General features: G+C 51.4%; 1 protein-coding gene across 4 annotated transcripts in view; it reads right to left on the bottom strand.

The window, feature by feature from the left end:
* CPT1A (carnitine palmitoyltransferase 1A) overlaps window positions 1–20,791 on the bottom strand; it is a 61,812-nt gene extending 41,021 nt beyond the window's left edge. For 2 of the 4 annotated variants that reach the window (XM_061407258.1, XM_061407257.1), the window contains exons 1-2: window positions 20,629–20,765; window positions 668–821 (exon numbers count right to left, since the gene is read on the bottom strand). In XM_061407258.1, the coding sequence (XP_061263242.1) occupies window positions 668–808 (141 nt within the window). In that variant the 5' untranslated portion in view covers window positions 809–821; window positions 20,629–20,765. Of the gene's footprint in view, window positions 1–667; window positions 822–17,352; window positions 18,083–20,628 lie in introns of those variants that run through there. The other 2 variants (XM_061407255.1, XM_061407256.1) reach the window with 2 other exon arrangements.
* Between the last annotated feature and the right edge of the window lie 1,090 nt (window positions 20,792–21,881).

Below are 21,881 nucleotides of genomic sequence, written 5' to 3' on the forward strand. Positions count from 1 at the left end.
ATGTCCACTCTTGCCGGTAAACAGAACTGAGAACTTTGCATTTGCTCAGCTGCTCAGTTGTGTCATGTCCAACTCTTTGCGACCCCATGGACGGGAGCCTGCCAGGCTCCTCTATCTATGGGATTTTCCAGACAGGAATACTGGAGTGGGTAGCCAATTCCCTTCTCCAGGGGATCTTCCAGACACAGGAAACGAACCCGCGTCTCCCACCCGGGCAGGCAGACTCTCCCACTGAGCCACCTCAGAAGCCCGCGTCTGCATTTACATGCATCTCTTTCCGTGGTGGACTATTTCATCAGTGAGATATTTGTTAAATAAACTCTCTGTGGTTTCACACGGATGAAGAACAATCCTTTTCCGTGAAGCGTAGAGAGGCCCAGACTCAGAGCTAGAGACATTTATTCTCCTTCTACCCCAAAGGTCGCTTACCCTCTCTGAACCCCGATTTCCTCGTCTGCCCAAAGGGTCCCAATTCACCCCGCCTGCCTTACAGAATTTCTCCAGGATTTCAGTGAGCCAATACATATAAAATTGTCTCACAGGCCTTAAGGACCAGGAAACATACATAAGGTGCCAATTATCACGGGCACACTGAACCTTCAGTAGAGCCTGGAGTTTTCAAATAGGAAAGCGAATACGGTACAGATTGAAGCAAGTATCTGGAAACCTTGAATCTGATGAACTTCTTCTTCCAGGAATGAAGACCAGACAGATAGATCTGCCTGAGGGCCTCATGGCTCATCCGGAGGTCGATCCCATCTGGAGTGACTGTGAACTGGAAGGCCACGGCTTGGTGGGCCTCCGCCATGGTCAGCGAGCTCCTGGAACGACAAGGGCGAACAGAGCATGGTGAGTGTTGACCAGATGTCAGAAAACCCCTTGCTGTTGTTGCTCTTTAGTCTCTAAGTCATGTCTGACTCTGCGACCCCAAGGACTGTGGCCTGCCTGCCTCCTCTGTCCACAGGATTTCCCAGGCAAGAATACTGGAGTGGGTTGCCATTTCCTTCTATAGGGCATCTTCCCAACTGAGGGATCGAACTGGTACCTCTTGCATTGGCAGGTGGGTTCTTTAACGATGAGCCATTGGGGAAGCCCCTATATAGACGTGTGATCCATTCTGAATTTGACCATTTCCTCCCATTTGATAAATTGAATGTTACTCATGAACACACCTGGTTGTGATTGCCCATCATCTCTCCCTCCCTGCTCCAGTGGGATACAGACAACCCATCGCTGCCTCTGCCTGGAGGCGCTGGGTGGTCAGCAGAGTCCAGGAGCTGGAAATCCCCACCCCCAGGCCCCTGGCCATCCCACCAACCCTGCCTCCAGGCAACAGGCAGCCGGAGCCTCACCCAACTGGAATCCCGAATCCCAGGGCGGTTTAGCAACTTGCTGTGCCAGGGCAAATCCCATCCCTACCCACTAGGCAGCCTGGAGGCTGGCACATAAAGTCCTCAAACACATCCATAACAGCCCTGATCCTTATCTCAGGTGGGAACTGGGCTCAACACCACACACCTTGGCTACACGGTAGCCACTCCACAAACCACTTCAGGTTCCAGAAGACTCCAGGAAAACCCAATGCACAGAACCCTGGGGCAGGGGGGCGGGCCTCCCTCCCGGTGACTTGGGAAATCAGACAGCTGCCACACTCATCCCCTGAAGGTTTGGCCCTCACGGCTGGTTTCCAGCCTCTGCTAGGCGAGCACATTTCATTTTCTTGCTGTAAATATTTGTCTCCTTTCACCTTCTTCCTTGACCAACTCCTGACTCACCTCTTCCCTCTTAGCTTCCCCGACATCAGCCCTCCGCCGGTCTGCTCAAAGTGCCTGATGGCACCACCTCCTCCTAAACCCTGTGCCAACAAGCACACCTGCACACAAAGGAGCTAAAAGTTCATCAGTTCCGTGCAGTCGCTCAGCTGTGTCCAATTCTTTGTGACCCCATCAACTGCAGCACACCAGGCTTCCTTGTCCATCACCAACTCCCAGAGCTTCCTCAAACTCATGTTCATTAAGTCAGTGATGCCAACGTTCGTAGTAAATCAGAATAAAACCCCAAAACTGTGAGTGTGTGTATCCCTGCTGCTGCTGCTGCTGCTAAGTCACTTCAGTCGGGTCCGACTCTGTGCGACCCCATAGATGGCACCCCACCAGGCTCCCCCGTCCCTGGGATTCTCCAGGCAAGAACACTGGAGTGGGTTGCCATTTCCTTCTCCAATGCATGGAAGTGGAAAGTAAAAGTGAAGTCGCTCAGTTGTATCTGACTCATAGCGAACCCATGGACTGCAGCCCACCAGGCTCCTCCGTCCATGGGATTTTCCAGGCAGGAGTACTGGAGCGGGGTGCCATTGCCTTCTCCGTGTATATCCCTAGCGCATGCTATTTTCCCTTTTCTCACCATGCAAGCCTCTTGGGCGCAGACATCAAACCCATCAAAATCAAGGGTAATGCGGTTTCAAACAACAACTGTTGTTGTTCAGTTGCTAACTTGTGTCCGACTCTTTGTGACCCCATGGACTGCAGCATCCCAGGCTTCCCTCTCCTTCAGTATCTCCCTGGAGTTTGCTCAAATTCATGTCCATTGAGTCAGTGATGCTATCTACCATCTCATCCTCTGCCCCTCCCTTCTCATTCTGCCTTCAATCTTTCCCAGCATCAGGGTCTTTTCCAATTGAGTTGGCTCTTTGCATCAGGTGGCCACAGTATTGGAGTTTCAACTTCAGCAACAGTCCTTCCATGAATATTCAGGACTGATTTCCTTTAGGATGGACTGGTTTGATCTCCTTGTAGTCCAAAGGACTCTCAAGAGTCTTCTCCAACACCACAGTTCAAAACCACCAACTCTTTGGTGCTCAGCCTTCTTTGTGGTCCAACCCTCACATTGGTACATGACTGGAAAAACCACAGCTTTGACTATACAGACCTTTGTTGGCAAAGTGATGTCTCTGCTTTTTAATACACTGTCTACATTAGTCATAGTTTTTCTTCCAAGGAGCAAGCATCTTTTAATTTCACGGCTGCAGTCACTGTCCGCAGTGATTTTAGAGCCCAAGAAAATGAAATCTGTCACTGTTTCCATTTTCTTCCCATCTATTTGCCATGAAGTGATGGGACTGAATGCCATGATCTTAGTTTTTTGAATGTTGAGTTTTAAGCCAGCTTTTTCACTCTTCTCTTTCACTTTTATCAAGAGGCTCTTTAGTTTCTTTTCACTTTCTGCTATTAGGGTTGTGTCATCTGCATATCTGAGGTTATTGATATTACTCTCAAAATCTTGATTGTAGCTTGTGCTTCATCCAGCCTGTCATTTAGAATGAGTTATTCTGCACAGAAGTTAAATAAGCAGGGTGACAATATACAGCCTTGTCATACTCCTTTCCCAGTTCTGAACCAGTTTTTTGTTCTGTGTCTCATTCTAACCAATGTTTCTTAGCCTACATACAAGTTTCTTAGGAGGCAGGTAAGGTGGTCTGGGATTTCCATCTCTTTAAGAATTTTCCACAGTTTGTTGTGATCCACATAGTCAAAGGCTTTAGCGTAGTCCATAAAGCAGAAGTAGATGTTTTTCTGGAATTCCCTTGCTTTTTCTTCAGGAAATCAGAACAAGTGATCCCAGCTATCACTCACTTGTCCGTTCAACAAGGGTTACCCCACAGCTCAGACAGGGGGGCAGGAAGAAGCGGGAGTGACAGAGAGGACCTCCCAAGTGACACGGAAGCCCAGGGGAAGGATTAGACAGAGGGAGAGATTTTCAGGATTGAAGGCAGACCTGTGAAAGGGCCGGAGGTGCAGGCTGGCTGGGGTCAGGGCAGGGCTGAATTCAGAGAGGAAGGCCCAGAAGCAGCCGGGTTTCACAATTAGGGTGATGGAAAAGTATCAAGGGCCATGATTCGGGGGTGTCAGTTCCTGTGTCTGTTCCAAAGAAGACACGGGTATGTATGCCAAGTTGCTCAGCCGTGTCTGACTCTTTGCAATCCCAGGGACTGTAGCCCGCCAGGTTCCTCTGTCCAAGAGATTCTCCAGGCAAGAATACCGGAGTGGGTTGCTGGGCCCTCCTCCAGGGAATCTTCCCCACCCAAGGATCAAACCCGGGGTCTGTGCACGTCTACCTGCCTTGGCAAGCAGGGGTCTTCACCACTAGCGCCACCTGGGAAGCCTGAAGAAGACCACTCTGGCTGCTATATGGAGAGCAGGTGGACTGGGTGGGGCAGTGAAACCAGTAAGAAGCTGGGGCAGGTTTCCCAGAAGGGCATGGCCCACAGTGGGAATGGCAGGAGGGCCCCCTGCAGACAGGGCTCAGAGGCACCCTGGGGCTGGAGCCTAGACTGTGTGGGCTCCACCAGCCTCCCCAGCACAGAAGAGCCACAGAGCAGGGTGGGCGAGGTGGGGACTGGGAGTGGAACATTCGCCCGGGGGCAATGGACGGGGGGCACCCAGGCGGGGACATCAGCGCCAAGGAGAGGCTGGGATGGGCAGCCGAGAGCTCTGCTTGGACAAGCTTGAAAGAAAAGAGCGAGGCAGTAAAACTGCATCCACGCATGCAACCTTAGCCTGGTGCCACCTGCCTAGCATTCAAGGATATTTACACGTGGGAATTTCCCAGCAGTCCAGTGGTTAGGACTCTGGGCTTTCACTGCCGAGCGTTCAGTCCCTGGTTGGGGAACTAAGATCCCACAAGCCACGTGGCACAGCTGGAAAAAACAAAACGTGACCCTTTGCGTACTGTTTACCTGGCATGGAGCAAACGTCCACAGCCCGGCCAGTTTTGAAGATGTAAATCTCATTTTTGAAAGCACCAAGATCTCTAAGCAAAAGCTTGCCACAAGCCAGTTTAAACAGTTCAAGAGGGCGCTCCAACCAACAGCTCGAATCTGTTTCTCAAAAAGTTACCCAAGGGGGCTTGAAGATTCTTTCAGAGCCTGAAGGTTAACTCAGCCCCTCCCCCCATCAAAGCCTTAGGGTGAACACAAGTCTTAAAAGAGATAAGAATTCTACATGGCATGCATCACAGCAACAATTGTGGCTGGCTACCCTTTCAGTGACTTATCGGATCTTTCAAGGGCTTTACTCAGAACAGGAAGGGATTACTAAAGGCAGTAGATTAAATATAGTGTCGAAAAAAAAAAATTAAAAAATAAATAAATATCGTGTTGAGTGTTTGTAGCCAATTCTCCCCAAAGGTGCATGCCCAGTGTGTGCTCGTGGATCTAACCCCCTCTAGACAGGGGCAGCTGAGTGTATTTGCAGCCTCCTTTTCTGAAGTCGGTGGCCTTAGCAGAAGTCTCTGAAAACAGATAACTAATAAGGACCTAATGGGGGCTTCCCTGGTGGTCCAGTAGCTGACTCCGCACTCCCGAAGCCGGCGGCCCAGGTTCAAAGAACTGCAACTAAAAGTTTGCACGACTACAATTAAGACCCAGCGCAGCCAGATAAATAGATGAATAAAAATACTTTTTAAGAGACTCTACTCAATACTCTGTTATAATGGCCTATATGGAAAAGAATCTAAAAAAGTGGATATATATATGTGGTAACTGACTGCTGTACACCTGAGACATTATGAATCAGCTATACTCCAATAAAAATTATTCAAAAACAAAACAAAACGCCCTGAATTTAACTAGAGATTTGCTTGGTTCAGACTAAAAACTAACTGTGTGTCTTAGGTGCCAAGTCGGAATTACTGAATCAGATGACAAGGACTTGAGACGTTCCCTCTGCCAATCTAATGAGTGAAAAATCCATCCTGCATCCTGGCATTCACAGCCTCAAAGTTGGAGACATCTAGAGTTGTAATAGTGCCCCCTGCGACCGTGAGGGCAACGCAAAGCAGAGATGCAGCAGAGGAACACTTCACACCCACCAGGATGGCAGTCATCAAGATGCGGGGAAATCAGAGTCCTCGTTCGTGGCTGGGGGGAACGTCAGTCTGGCAGCTCCTCGAATAGCCAAACGTAGTCACCGTGTGACCCAGCAATTCTGCTCTCAGGCACATGCCCAAGAAAACTGAAAACGTATATCCACACCCAAACCTGTATACAGATGTTCACAGTAGCGTTATTCATAATAACCGAAAAGTGGAAGCAACTCGGGCGTCCTTCCACTGACGATGGATAAACAAAACGCGCTCTATCCACACAACAGGATGCTATTCACAGGCGGTACAAAGGGATGAAGCGCTGACACACGACATCCTGCGAGGATGAACCTTGAACACTTGATGCCGAGTGAGAGCGGCCAGACACAGATGACCACATGCTGCTGCTGTTCAGTCGCTCAGTTGTGTCTGACTCTTTGCAACCCCATGGACTGTGGCATGCCAGACCACATGTTTAATGATTCTTGGTATGTTAAATGTCCAGAACGGGCAAAATCTACAGGGACAGAAAGCAGTGGCTGCCTAAGGCCAGGGGAAAGTGGAGGGTAAAGGAGGGGAGGGCGTCTTTTGGGGGTGATGAAATGTTCCCAAATTGAATGGGGTCACAGCTGAATATACTAAAAATCACTGATGTGTACATGTTAGATGGTTGGATGGGATGGGATGGGAATTATCTCCCATAAAGACTTGGGAATTCGTCCAGTGGTTAGGAGGGGCTTCCCTAGTGGCTCAGTGGTGAAGAATCTGTCTGCCAATGCAGGAGATGTGGGTTCGATCCCTGGGTCAGGAGGATCCTCTGGAGAAAGAAATGGCAACTCACTCCAATATTCTTGCCTGGAGAATACCATGGACAGAGAGGAGCCTGGCAGGGCTACAGTTCACAGGGTCGCCAAGAGTCGGACACAACTTAGCGACCAAATAAGATCATCACACGAGAGTGGTGGGGACCTTGCCAACAGATCGCAGAGCTGCTCCTCAGGATGTTTACCTGGAGTCGCTCAGGTGAGCAGCCCCACCATGAAGGTAAACGGGCCCAGAGCTGAACCAGGACAGGGCCACCTAGGAGTGCCCTCCCCACACTGGTGACTCCACTTGCCTTGGGAGCAAACTGCCTCCAGGTAGGTTGGGCGGGGGTGGGGAGGCGAGACCTGCTCCAGGGCAAGGGGGCAGGCCAAGATAAACTCTTGGACACTCAGGAATTATGAGGAGCCCCAGTGAACAGGAAAAGAAGGGGACAACAGAGGATGAGATGGTTGGACGGCATCCCTGACTCTATGGACATGAGTTTGAGCAAGCTCCGGGAGTTCGTGATGGACAGGGAAGCGTGGTGTGTTGCAGCCCATGGGGTCGAAAAGTCAGAGGAGACTGAGCAACTGAACTGAACTGAACCAGCAACTTTACTATATTAATACAGTAGGATGTTTTCTATCTTGAATCAGGAGAGACTTCCAACACACTAGAGCAAGGAATCACCCCTACACACCCTCTTCCTGGAAGGAACAGATACTAATACTTTGCCATGCTGATCAGAGACTGCTTGGCCCCAGCCCTCCCTTCCTGGTCTGCCTCCCTGGAGCCCCGAGGCACCTCTGACCTGGCCAGAATGGCCCTGCTGTCTCTGTGAGCACAGCTGGGAACCCCAACACGCTGCAAGAGGAAGGGCCCTGGGACCAGCTGGCAGGCCAGGCCTGTGTCTGGATCAGGGCCACTTAGCTGCACAGCTTCTTCTCTGGATCCCTTCAACCTTCCAGGATGAAATCAAAAGGCACTCCAGGGCCCCAGGGCCAGGCGAGCGGGCACACATGGCATGTGCAGCCTACGCCATGTGCCAGCCCAACCTCCAGCCTCCTCTCCCTCCTGGGCGAGGTCACCGGGCATGCAGACTGTCTTACCGGTTCATCCCCTAGGGGTCCTCTTCCAGCCCCCTTGCACCGGGAGTCAGTCACCCACAGGGCCCTGCCCGGGACCTAGACTTGTATCAGTGTGGACGATTCACTTGAAGCCCCGCTGATGCCAGAACAAGTCAACTGAAAACCCATCTTGCATCCTTCCACACCCTCCCTGGCATCACTCCTTCAAACACCTCCACCGCCTGTCATGCCTGGGCACGAATGGGTTGGGGTGGTCCTCACTCCATCCCCCACCCGCTGATGTGGGGGTAGTGGTATGATGACCCTCCCCACCAGGATCACTCCCACCCCCACCCCTGGGTGGAGAGAGGTGGCTTCCCTGGGGACAAGGTATACTCGGCATGACCGCTGGGACCCACCCGCAGAACGTGCAACTGTGCCCCGCGGTCTCGGGAGGTTGGAGGAAAGGAGAAGACATATGAACGGGCTCCCTTTCTGTCATTCCCTTGTTCCTGCAAACCATCCCTGGGCAGACTGGAGGCCCTCTGACAAGAACCCTGAGCTGGAGGGGACAGCGGGAGCACCTCTGAGGAGCACAGGCTGGCTGCTCCTCCCAAGGTCTGGCTGGGTGATGGGAGAAGCCCCTTGGGGACTATTCTTGATGAGAGGTCACCTCTTGCCAAACCGGAAGTGGCTGCTGATGGCAGCAAGCCCTCAGCCGCAGGAAGCCATCCAGTGATTGATCCGACACACTGAAAACAAAGCCCTCTCTGTGTGTGCGTCTGCAGTGGGCTATCCATGAATGTGTGCTAAGTCACTTCAGTTGTGTCTGACGCTTTTGCTACCCTATGGGCTGTAGCCTGCCAGGCTCCTCTGTCCATGTGATTCTCCAGGCAAGAATACTGGAGTGGGTTGCCATGCCCTCCTCCGGGGGATCTTCGTGACCCAGAGATAGAACCCAGGTCTCCTGCATTGCACACGGATTCTTTACCACTAGTGCCTCCTGGGAAGCCCCTGCAGTGGGGCTACATACCTGCTTATTCTCCCTGGCAGGACAGAAATCGCTTCCAGCTGCATCACGCGGAGGGTGCCCACCTGGAGCCCCACCTGACGGTGATCGTCCCCACTTAGGACACACCTGGGTGCTGCTGCCAGCCCCGCCCATCTTGGCTGAACGTGGGAACCCTGGGACGGTGCCACCTTAGAAACCAGGAGGGCCACTAGAGGAGAGAAACTGGCACGAAGGTCTGTTCCAGGGCACTTAAGCACCTTACGCTAATCTGCTCCAGGAGAACACCAAGATCCAGAATAAGATGCCCCAGTTGAGCATAATGACCTATTTCAGTTCAGTTCAGTCGCTCAGTCGTGTCCGACTCTTTGCGACCCCATGAATCGCAGCACGCCAGGCCTCCCTGTCCATCACCAACTCCCAGAGTTCACCCAGACTCATGTCCATCGAGTCAGTGATGCCATCCAGCCATCTCATCCTCTGTCGTCCCCTTCTCCTCCTGCCCCCAATCCCTCCCAGCATCAGTCTTTTCCAATGAGTCAACTCTTTGCATGAGGTGGCCAAAGTACTGGAGTTTCAGCTTCAGCATCATTCCTTCCAAAGAAATCCCAGGGCTGATCTCCTTCAGAATGGACTGGTTGGATCTCCTTGCAGTCCAAGGGACTCTGAAGAGTCTTCTCCAACACCACAGTTCAAAAGCATCAATTCTTCGGCACTCAGCCTTCTTCACAGTCCAATTCTCACATCCATACACGATCTATTTACTGCCATTTAAAAAAATTCACACCTCTGGTCTTAAATTCCCTCCCAAGCTCAGACCCCCGTCACCCTCCTCTTTGGCCAGGCCCACCCACAGGTCCTGCTCTGTAGCCAGGGAACTCTGATTCACAACTGGGGTACCTTCTGCCCGTTTTTTTTTTTTTTTCTCTTTCCCTGCTTCACACCTGGCTCACAGCTCCCTCTCCCAGGTGCCTGCCTTGGAATCCACATTCTGGAAGCACAGGAAATTCTATCAGTTACATCCAGCAATTTCAGCTGTACTTGCTGCGAAAATGACTTTCACTTGTCAATTATTCATTTAATCTCTCATCATAAGCTGTAAAGCTCCCCAGGACACAAATCCTTGTTGAATTCTCTGAACTAACCACAAGTCCACAGACAGCTCTCCAATCTGGGGGAAAATGCTGCATGTCTCATTCAATTTTGGTAAAATTACCTTCATTTTAACAGTGTTGCCCAAAGCCAGCCCCAAGATTCTTAGCCAATGCATTGGTCTATACTTTTTCTTTTTTTTTTCTAATTTTATTTTATTTTTAAACTTTACATAATTGTATTAGTTTTGCCAAATATCAAAATGAATCCACCACAGGTATACATGTGTTCCCCATCCCGAACCCTCCTCCCTCCTCCCTCCCCATACCATCCCTCTGGGCCGTCCCAGTGCACCAGCCCCAAGCATCCAGCATCGTGCATCGAACCTGGACTGGCAACTCGTTTCCTACATGATATTTTACATGTTTCATTGCCATTCTCCCAAATCTTCCCACCCTCTCCCTCTCCCACAGAGTCCATAAGACTGTTCTATACATCAGTGTCTCTTTTGCTGTCTCGTACACCGGGTTATTGTTACCATCTTTCTAAATTCCATATATATGAAGTTAGTATACTGTATTTATGTTTTTCCTTCTGGCTTACTTCACTCTGTATAATAGGCTCCAGTTTCATCCACCTCATTAGAACTGATTCAAATGTATTCTTTTTAATGGCTGAGTAATACTCCATTGTGTATATGTACCACAGCTTTCTTATCCATTCATCTGCTGATGGACATCTAGGTTGCTTCCATGTCTTGGCTATTATAAACAGTGCTGCAATGAATATTGGGGTACACGTGTCTCTTTCCCTTCTGGTTTCCGCAGTGTGTATGCCCAGCAGTGGGGTTGCTGGATCATAAGGCAGTTCTATTTCCAGTTTTTTAAGGAATCTCCACACTGTTCTCCATAGTGGCTGTACTAGTTTGCATTCCCACCAACAGTGTAAGAGGGTTCCCTTTTCTCCACACCCTCTCCAGCATTTATTATTTGTAGACTTTTGGATCGCAGCCATTCTGACTGGTGTGAAATGGTACCTCATAGTGGTTTTGATTTGCATTTCTCTGATAATGAGTGATGTTGAGCATCTTTTCATGTGTTTGTTAGCCATCTGTATGTCTTCTTTGGAGAAATGTCTATTTAGTTCTTTGGCCCATTTTTTGATTGGGTCGTTTATTTTTCTGGAGTTGAGCTGTAGGAGTTGATTGTATATTTTTGAGATTAGTTGTTTGTCGGTTGCTTCATTTGCTATTATTTTCTCCCATTCTGAAGGCTGTCTTTTCACCTTGCTAATAGTTTCCTTTGATGTGCAGAAGCTTTTAAGGTTAATTAGGCCCCATTTGTTTATTTTTGCTTTTATTTCCAATATTCTGGGAGGTGGGTCATAGAGGATCCTGCTGTGATGTATGTCGGAGAGTGTTTTGCCTATGTTCTCCTCTAGGAGTTTTATAGTTTCTGGTCTTACGTTTAGATCTTTAATCCATTTTGAGTTTATTTTTGTGTATATACTTTGTTTTTCAAATGTGTGCACTTTGCCTCTTTCTCCGCAGCCAATCCTTCAAACAAAAGCCGTTCACCTCGGAAGCCAGTGGCCTGCAAATCCTCACACTGGTCTTGTAATCAAGAAGTCATTCATAAGACTTTGTGTTTCCCTCAAGGGTATCTGGCTTTCTTCAGAGCGGTTCCCCGTTCTGCCCGCCGCCCCCGCCCCCACCACTGAGGTTCTGCAACAGGCAACAGGAAAGGAGGTGAAAGGTCATCCAATGCAAAGTGCAGGTCAAGACTTCAAAAAGGCCTGGGGGAAAACTGAGGTGTGAAATCACCTCTATAATTCAAAGCAAAACAATAAAAACTTGCCAAGAGACAGCAGACTTCCAAGAAAACTTTATAGCAATGGAAATACACAATAAATCACACGTCAGAAGTTTTGCAATACGGTCTTGAAATTAACAGATGCTGAAGCTCCAATCCTTTGGCCACCTGATGCAAAGAGCTGACTCACTGGAAAAGGCCCAGATGCCGGAAAAGACTGAGGGCAGGAGGAGAACGGGGTGACAGAGGATGAGATGGTTAGGTGGCATCACCGATTCAATGGACATGAGTTTGAGCAAGCCCCAGGAGATAGTGAAAGTCAGGGAAGACTGGTGGGCTGCAGTCCATGGGGTTGCAAAAAGTTGGACAGGACTTAGCGACTGAACAACAAAGAAGTCTTTCAATATAGTCTTGAAATCAACTGACAAGGAGAGAGGTAGCTCTCAGGTAGATAGATAAATAGGGCATACAGACTAATTTTTTGCTATTAACAATGAAGATACGAAACATTCTTTCTACCAAAGTGTTTGGCATATGCCAGACAATGTGATGCATATTTTATCTGCATTAACCTATTTAATTCCCACCAGAATCCTAGGATATACTGATGCCATCTCATTTACTAAGACCAAGGCTTGGAGGTCAAGAAACTTGCCCAAGGTCACAGTTGGCAAACAGCAAAGCTGGGAATCAGGCCCAGGTCCAACTCCAAGTTAAGTGGTAAGCATTCCGTACAAAGTTCCACTTAAGATTCCTAAAGTTACGACACAGAAAAATTAGGTCACTCTATCGTAAGCAAAATGAGGTAACTTCAACCAGCAGTAGAAGGACAGTAACTGCAAATGTGGTGGGTGCCAACTCTCAAATTCTTCCCATGCTCCAGTATTCCCGCTGCTGCTGCTGCTGCTGCTAAGTCGCTTCAGTTGTGTCCGACTCTATGCGACCCCAGAGATGGCAGCCCACCAGGCTCCCCCGTCTCTGGGATTCTAATTGCACAATTCACAAGCCCAAAGAGGCAGACCCTGCCTTCTGTTAAAACCCATCTCATCCAGCAGCAAACAACTGAGCTAGAAATCCTCTGAGAAGAGGTCACCTCCAGGAAGCGATAGCTGAGCGCAGGATGAATTCACCAGGCAGGGTCTCCAGGTGCATAGCCAGTATCCCTCACCAGGGGAGGCTGGAGGACATCCCACCCCCTTTTTAAAAAAATAAAAAAAAATTTATTTATCCCTGGCTTCCCTGGTGGCTCAGTGGTAAAGAATTCGCCTGCCAGTGCAGGAGACGTGGGTTCCATCCCTGGGTTGGGAAGGTACCCTGAAACAGGAAATGGCAACCCACTCCAACAATCTTGGCTGGGAAACCACATGGACAGAAAAGTCTGATGTGCTACAGTCCGTGGGGTCGCAAAGAGTCCGACACAACTTTGTGACTAAACAACATCTATGGCTGGCTTGGGTCTTGGTTTTGGCATAGGGGCTCTAAGTTCCCCAATGAGGACTGAAACCTGTGTCTCCTGCCCTGGAAGGCAGATTCTTAACCACTGGACCACCAGGGAAGTCCCTGGAAGCCCTCTAGAAAGAAGCTACTGCAGGCGGAGAATGTGTAGCATCATCTTTAGCCGAGAGCAGAGCGATTACTTTAGCATCAACAACATATTCTTCTCCTGCCTGGTAACCAGTGCCTGGGAGGGTTCTGCTTGGCTACACAAAGCTGGTTCTGCCCTCCAGGACTGGCTCCAACTTGGGGAAACCGTGTTCCTGCTGTGCTTGATAGCCAAGGCGGTCTCCAGGCTGACCTCAGCACTGCTACCCAGAGCACTTCAAGGAAAGCACCAGGAAGGTTCAGGAAGGCTTCTCCAGCCTAGGGGGTTCACAACTCTTCTTCCGTTCCTGCTTACTCTCTAGTATTTAGTATTCAGCCATTTGGCTGATGATAAGAGTTTAGGTGCGGGCAAGAATTAGCAAAATGAAAGGGCTCCTCTCTACTTGAGTGTCGGCACCCAATCCCCGTGCACTCATGAACCCTGTCCTTATTCCCTTGCACACGTGATTCACTGTAATTGTGCTCTTGTGTTTTTTCAGTAACTGTGTACACAAACAAATTACTCTTCCCCTAATCTGATGGAGGTAATAATGGGACTCGGGGGGGATTCTCAGATGGCTCAGAGATAAAGAATCCACCTGCCAGTGCAGGAGACAAGGGTTCAAGCCCTGATCCGGGAAGATCCCACAAGCCGTGGAGCAATTAAGCCCGTGCTCTGCAACAAGGGATGCCACCGCAACAGAAGCCTGCATACCAACAGCTAGAGAGCAGCCCCTGCTAACCACAGCTAGAGAAAGCCCAGCCAGCAACGAAGACACAGCACAGCCACAAATAAATAAATAAATTTTAAAAAGAATGTGGGACTGAGAATACAGAACCCCGCTGGAAATTCTGGGGAGGGCTCTGTGCACAGGAAAGGGACAGGTATTTTCACTCATGAAGGGCTACATCTTGAATTCATGACTGAGCACTGAATAACCGCATTATTTAATAACTGCTTTATTTAAACTGGCCACATGGTTCATTTCTCACAGTGAAGTATATCATAATAAACCATTCACATTTACAGGGTAAAGATGCTGAGTCAAGGCAGGTTACAGGGGAATTCTGCATCATTATCCTTGTTTCTATGACTTTTGATAACAGATTTTGCCTACAGAGCTGCTATAAAAATAAAGCAAATTCAAATGTAAGCCTTACACTGTGCAGTATCCACAACTGATGATTAATCAGATAGATCTTCGCAAGAAAAAGAATTGAGGAAAGGTCATCGAGGGCCATGTCTTTATAAGGAAAATACAGAATGTCTTGGGGACTCCCTGGTGGCCCAAGGGTTAACTCTGTGCTTCCACTGCAGGGGGCACAGGTTGTTATCTCTGGTCTGAGAACTGTTAGGTGGCGCCCTGTGAATGCAGGAGACAAAAGAGACTCGGGTTTGATCCCTGGGTCGGGAAGATCCCCTGGGGTAGAAAACGGTAACTCACTCCAGTATTCTTGCTTGGAGAATCCCCATGGACAGAGGAGCCTGGCGGGCTACAGTCCATAGGGTCGCTTCAGGCATGACTGAAGCGACTTAGCATGCAAGCAGGCACTGGAATAATATCCTAGAAGTCCTTCATTGGAAGGACTGATGCTGAAACTGAAACTCCAATCCTTTGGCTACCTGATTCAAAAAGCTGACTCACTGGAAAAGACCCTGATGCTGGGAAAGATTGAGAGCAGGAGAAGAAGGGGACGTGAGAGGATGAGATGGTTGGATGGCATCACGGACTCAATGGACATGAATCTGACCAAACTCAGGGAGACAGAGAAGGACAGGGAAGCCTGCTGTGCTGCGGTCCACATGGTCACAAAGAGTCAGATGTGACTGAGCGACTGAACAATGACAAGCCGTGAGGTGTGGCCAACAAAACAGAAAAAAAGAAAATACAGAATTTGGCAGGCCCCAATTAACTGCACTACCTATTGAGGTGTTTTTCTCTGGATGCCCACCTGGAAGGACCTCCTCCAGACTGGCCAACATCAGCACAAGGGCCTGAGTGACGACAGCTGGGTGGGGCATGCATCCACCCAAGAGAGTTCGCAGAGCCTCTCCTCCCCACCACGGAGTGGTTCTCTCCAAAGCCTTGGCGGGGGCGGGGGGGGCGCCCATGTGCTTCTCCTTTGCACCCAAAAGTGCAACTGAACTGGTCAAACCACATGTTCCAATCTGGGGACTGCAGAAGGCAGCTGTACCCATAAAACCTGCCTACAGACAAGGGATTCACACCAGGGAAATGACTCTCACATCTGGCCCCTTAGGGATCCTCATAAAATCCCCGTGAGACAGGATGACAGGTGTCAGAGGCACCGGCTTAAAGAGGAGGAAATGCAAACCCAGAAATACACACAGCTGATCCGGTGTCATGTCCAGTGGGCCCAGGGGAGGGGGAGCACCAACACCCAGGCCCTTGAGCTGCACAGTGGTCTGGGAAGCAGCCTGTTAGAGGACAGAGCACAAGCTTTAGAAAACACAGATGGAGGTTCAGATTCCAGCTTTGCCATGTACTCAGATGTGTGTGTGTCCGTGTGTTAAGTGTGTGTGGCCTAGAGCAAATGTCATCGCCATTCACAAGATCTGTTTCCTGGCAAATAAAGTAGGCACATTGCTCATAACTAACATCAGGCCTCCCGCGCAGGAACAGACTTTGTACCTTTCCAACTGCAGCCGCAGGCCAGCAGCAGTCCTCCAAGAATGCAGGTCGCCATGTGGGTGCCATCCCGCCTCTTGCCACTGTACTTGATACCGCCACTAAATGTCTTTGACATTTAACAGCATCATTGCTATACTTCACTCTGCACAAAAATCTATGCTGGCGAAAGTTCAAAGAACCCAAAATTCTGAGCATCACCGACTCAGTGGACATGAGTTTGAGTAAGCTCCAAGAGTTGGTGATGGACAGGGAAGCCTGGCGTGCTGCAGTCCGTGGGGTTGCAAAGAGTTGGGCACGACTGAGCGACTGAAGAGAACTGAAATCTTTTAAAAAGGGCACAGATGAGCTGACGCTTGGGGAAAAATCAGTGATACAGGTATAATCTTACAAATGAAGTATTTCAGAAAAAACAAAGTCCAAGTTACAGTATAAAACAAGTTTTTTTAAAGGCAAGGTTATTTTGTGTTTGTTTTCAGTACAAACCTGTACTACTTGTTTAATTGTGTGGAAGGGAGTGACTCCTTAGAGAGTCATTGCCTGTCCTTAAGGAGCTTACTCCCCTCCCCACCAGGATGTTGGAACACAACCTAACATACCCTGCTGAATGCTGTGTGTGTGCTGGGGGTCAAGAGCCTTGGGACCCCAGAGGAAGCCAGTATACTGGTGGGAGAGGGGGATCCTGACCCCTTGATGTGGGGAAGGACAGAGCTGGCAGGAGTCCCGGACCCCGGTAATAACAAGGTGAAGCAAGGCTTCCCAAGGGAGACCCAACTGTCCCAAAGGTCCCTCACTATCTTAGCGTACAGCAGTCCAGGGGAGGGGCTTCCTTGGTGGTCCAGTGGCTAACACTTTGAGTGCTTCAAATGCAGGGGGCCCAGGTTCGATCCCTGGTCAAGGAACTAGGTCCCACATGACGCAACCAAGAGTTCACAGGCTGCAACGGAAGAGCCCGCATTATGCAATGGAAATCGAAGCTCCCACGTGCCACAACTAAGACCCGGTGCAGCCAAATAAATGTTAAAAAAAAAAAAGAAAAGAAAACCGCACAACAATCCAGGGAAGAAAGGGACTCAAACTTTCCCTTGCAAATACCTGAATGCCTGCTCTGGGTCATGGAAATGGGGAGGAAGGCAAGTTCAAGAGCCATTTAGGAAGCAGAAGCAGCAGGTGCAGCTTAGGGGCCAGTTGGGAAGAATCTAGGAGGATCCTGACCTCCCGGGACGTGGGAGTGAACCACCACATCCAGAGTAGGAGCAATTTCTTTCTTTTCTGCCTAGAGAACTTGGTGTCCAACGATCAGCTGATAAGCCCTCAGAAGTTGAGCCTGGCCGCCCTGCTTCCCAACCCTCCATGAGGCCATTGCCCTACTGTACCGCAACTACTTTCAATTATTAACTTCCCGAAACATTGTTGGACATAAAAACAACTCATGCAAAAAAAAAAAAAAAGTAAAGGGCATTCCACAGTCACCTTACCTAAGGAGGTCAAGTTGGCCTCAGTCCAGGGCCTGCTGGGAACGCAGTGTCCACCTAATATTTGCTTGGGGCAAAAGGTGAAATTCACAAAAGGCAGCAAAATAATCAGAAATCAACAAGCAGAAAATATTCCTTATTTGTGTTAACTAGCAGATTTTCTTTTAAATGCCCTGTACAGCCTGGACTATCTCTGCAGTTGTCAAAGAAACAATAGGGGTGGCTTCTCGGGAGGGGCACGAGAGAGGCAGCCCGTTCTGTGCTGAATTCCCATTGGTACCCACTTCGTTTTGCATCTTGGGCTTGTGTTACCTATTTTTTTAAACAGAAAAGTCCTCGTAGCAAAAGCTCAAAAGAGGGGCTCGGGCAGAGGGCTCGTTGAAGTTGGGAGACAGAGAATGTCCGAAACACACTTTAAACAGACCAGCTGGAACAACAATTTTCTTCTTAAAAGCAGCAATTTTTTCCGGAATTCAAAGTGCAGGCTTCCAGCGGCAGCTGCACTCGGTCGGGTCTGCCAACAACAACCATGCAGAGTGACTAAACAGTTTTTTCCAACAAAGGAAAAAATGCATCCGATCAAAGTGCAGAAGCAGCCCGAGGCCCGGAGCGGGAGCGCGTTTCCGCCTCCCACCTTCCCACCGCCTTCAGACTCCAGGCTGCGACTTTAATTGCTCGCTCGGAAGGCGTCCTCGCGGCCGCCGCCGGCAACTGCGGTCGGCGCGCCCCGCCCCTCCCGCGGGCGTCACGTGACCGCTGAGAAAAGTAGGGGAAAGGTTACGGCGAGCCCCGCCCCCGGCCTGGCGCGTCCCGGGCGCGCAGATCCTGTTCCACCGGCCCGGCCCACAGAGACCTTCCGGAGCGATCTGGCGCGGGTCGCCAGCGCTGTCACCCTGGAGGCAGCAGGCGACAAAAAGCGCCTTTGGGTGGGAAGGCCTGCGTGGTCAACCTTGGGGACAGCGGAGAGCCTGGTGTCCCCAAAGACAACCCACGTCAGAAGGGCGGCGCCGCGCCCAGAGAGCGCAAGGCGCCTCCGGAAGGGGCTCACCGCGAAGCCCGAGAACAATTAACGGTGCTTCCATGAACCCGCGCGCGGGGCCAGGGTTGCGTAAGTCCGCGCCCTCGCCCCAGAACTCCCCAGACACCCAGGCTTGACCGCTCGGTGACCACGGGCCCGGGACTAAGGGCGACAGCGACGCCAGGTGCATTCTCTTCACCTCCTGTTTTCAGTACAAACTCGAAAGGTTATTTGGGCCGGTGCATGACGCCCATTTCTGCCAGTCTGATACAGAGTGTGTGCACGGCTCAAGGTGGCCCTTTTTCCAATTCTCACAGCTGTTCACATGGAGTTCAGCATTCAAGATCAGATCTCGCCACACATCTTAGGAAGGAAACCGGTCATTTACATACGAAAAGGAGCCCTGGAGCCCGCAGAGGCAGAACCACCCCGAACTCAGCAAGAATGCAGCCTCCAGTTCCTATCACAACGAAACACTCCCCTGCCTCCACGATAAACAGTATCACCTTAAATAATTTGTAAAGTTTGGGGGGGCTGATGCTTGCTGGCATTAAAAAAAAAAAAAGACCAGTGTGCTCGACCATTTTTTATTCATTTGGCTTGGGGTTTAGGAAATGGTAACCCACTCCAGTATCCTGGCCTGGAGAATCCCATGGACAGAGGAGCCTGGTGGGCTACAGTCCATAGGATCGCAAAGAGTTGGACACGACTGAGCAACTACCCTTTCTTTCTTTCTTAGAAGGAAGTAAACATGCTTGAATATCTGGAATGACCAGAAACCGGACTCCTGTGTGAGAAAATGGTGTAACAACAACAACAAAAGGCGTAACAAAATACACGTTTCAGGAGGTTAAGCTGAATTTCATTATTTATCAGGTAGCTTGCGAAGTTATCAGTTTCCTACTAAAATCTGCCCTTCGATATTTTAATATCACATGAAGCGCAGAGGAACCGAGAGTAGTTCCGAGTTGGGAATATTAAGTTTGCTCTGTATTCAACCTGATGACGAGATTTTTAACTGTTGGAGTGAAGAGTACGATCATCCTTCTCTTTGGCATTAATGAAAGTCAGCCGCCGATTTACAATATAAAGACGCTGACCCACGGTCTTTCCAAACAAAACGAAAGGGACTGGCTGTCGGCTCGCCTAGGGAGTTGGGGTTAGGGACTGACGGAGCCCGGGATGCTCCACCGCCCTGACCACGCCGTCCGGGCTCGCAGGCCAAGTTCGCCTGGGCCTGGTCACGTGAGGCCCCCACACCCTCCCACCCCCCGCAAGTCAGTTCCCTGCCCCGGCACGACCTTGGGCAGCCTCCGCGGCCACTTGCCCTAGACCGCGCGCCGCACGCGGGGACGGAGCACACTCGCGAGCCGGGACTCAGGCCAGGCGCCCCGTTTCGAATGCACCTAGGGCGCTCGGACTGCGCCTGAGTCCCAGCGCCAAGGGCGTGTCCCCACCGCTGCACTGCGGGGGCGGACGCCTGGAGGGGGGTCGGCGGCGTCCTTCTGAGTCCCTAGCGTCCCTCTGGCTCCCGCTTGGGACCGGCCCGCGATCCGGCGACTGCACCCCAGACCCAATCCAGCCCAGGAGGGGGAGGGATGGGGCGAGGTCGAGAAAGGATCCGCAGCGCCCTGCTCAAGTCCTCTGCCAGGTCCGGAGGGCTGAGCATCACTCCCGCTGCCCTACTGCGGATCCCCAGACTCAAACCACTTCGGCGAGGGGAGTAGGGTAAAAGGAGGGGAGAGGGAGCCGGCGGTCCTGGTGGCCCCCGGCCGGGGGCATCGTGCCAAGTCCGGAGAGTCAAGCACCCCGCCAGCTCCCGCACAGTACCTGTCCCCAGGCCGATCGACCCTCGGACTGACCCCCAGACCCAAACTACCCATTCCTTGAAAGTGAGGGTGAGATAGGAAGGGAAAGGGAGCCGGTGGCCTTAAGGGCCCCCGGCCGGAGGAGTCCTGCTAAGTTCCAAGGGCTGAGCATCCCTAACCTGCAGCCGCACCGGACTGCTCTCCTGCGCCAGGGTCGCGGACCCCCTAGACCCGGTCCGCTGCGGGGTATGTGGTGTCCCTCCTCGCTCCAGTTTCGAGCTCTCCACGAACCCCGCGTCCCCCGGCGGCCCCAGCCCAAGAAGTGCTCCCCCCCGCCCCGCCTCGATCGGGACCCCTGCCGTACCCGTCCGCACCCGGCCCCGGGCCCCGCCGCAGCCAGTGCTCGGCGCCCGCCCGCCCTCCCCGCGGCGCGCGGACTCAGCCCGGCCTTACCGAGTCTGTGGACAGAGGTGCAGCGGCAGAGACAGCGGCGGCCGAGTGAGCGAGCGACGAGCGGGAGCCGGGGGTGGAAGGACCGCGGGCGAGGCTGAATGCTCCCGGCGCCGGCAGAGGCCGATTGGCTGAGACGCTCGGGGCTGCGGCCGCGCGGGCGGCGATTCCCGGCGCCGGGCGGGCCGGGGGCGGGGCCTGGACGGGGCGGGGCATCCTCAGGGGCGGGGCGCCCTGGGCAGCTGGGCCCGCGAGGAAACTGAGGCTGGCGGGGGGTGTCACGCCACCTCCGCCTCGGCAAGCCTGGGGCCTAGAGGAGATTTCTCGCCCTGCGAACCTCAGTTTACTCATCTGAAAAATGGGCCAGCTCATTAGGGCTATGCCCATAAACGCGCTCAGCACAGTGCCTAGCTCATGCTCGACCTTTATAGGCATTGCCCCATATAATCCTCAGGGCACTCCTATAAATAGCTGATCCTAGCCCGGGCTGGAGAAGGGATCACTAACCTGCCCACTAAGATCACACTAAGAGGATGGATCCGACTGTCTGATTCTAGAGCCCACACCTCAGATTGGACCCTCTACCGGGAGTGAGAGCGGAGAGGATCTTTGGGCCGCGTGACTCCTGGCGCTGAAACCTTAATGCTTATTCCAGTGAGCTTTCTGAGCCTCTTCTTCATATAACTGGGATAAAAATTCCTCCCCTGCGAGGCTTTGGTAAGATTTAGGAAACTATTCAGATGCCGAAAGCATAGTAGGTACCAGGAAAGAACTGGCTGGAGGTGGAGACGAAGTGACCCGTATACTTTGTGTGGGTCCTGGGCTCGCACTGGCCGGTCTCAGGGTCTAAATCTAGGCCGATGGCAGCTGCCACTGGGCGGCTACATCGTGGGGTCCGCGCTTCCCGCGGGGTCAGCCGCACCTTCCCTGTCTTTGCCGAAACTGCTCCCCAGGCCCCAGCTCGCGGTCCCGCATACAGCAGGTGCTCCGTCAAAAAACCCGTTTAATGACCAAAGACCGGGCTTTCCTAAAGGCCAACCACTTCTTTGGACGGTGAAAAACCCTTGCTGGCCTCTGCCTTTCGGTCTGCAGGATTTGGTCGGCACCGCAGATGGATTTAGAAGAGAAAATGAAAGTCCTCTCTAGTTCCCGCCCCCATCGCCGCAGCCACTACTCCGCGCTGTGGGCGCACACTCTTCAGGCTGCTTTGAATGAAGTCGCAGGATACCTTTGTTTTCACTTGGGTTAGGTCGTGG

This window comes from Bos javanicus, chromosome 29 (genome assembly GCF_032452875.1).
Source record: "Bos javanicus breed banteng chromosome 29, ARS-OSU_banteng_1.0, whole genome shotgun sequence".
NCBI classification, from domain to species: Eukaryota; Metazoa; Chordata; class Mammalia; order Artiodactyla; family Bovidae; genus Bos; species Bos javanicus.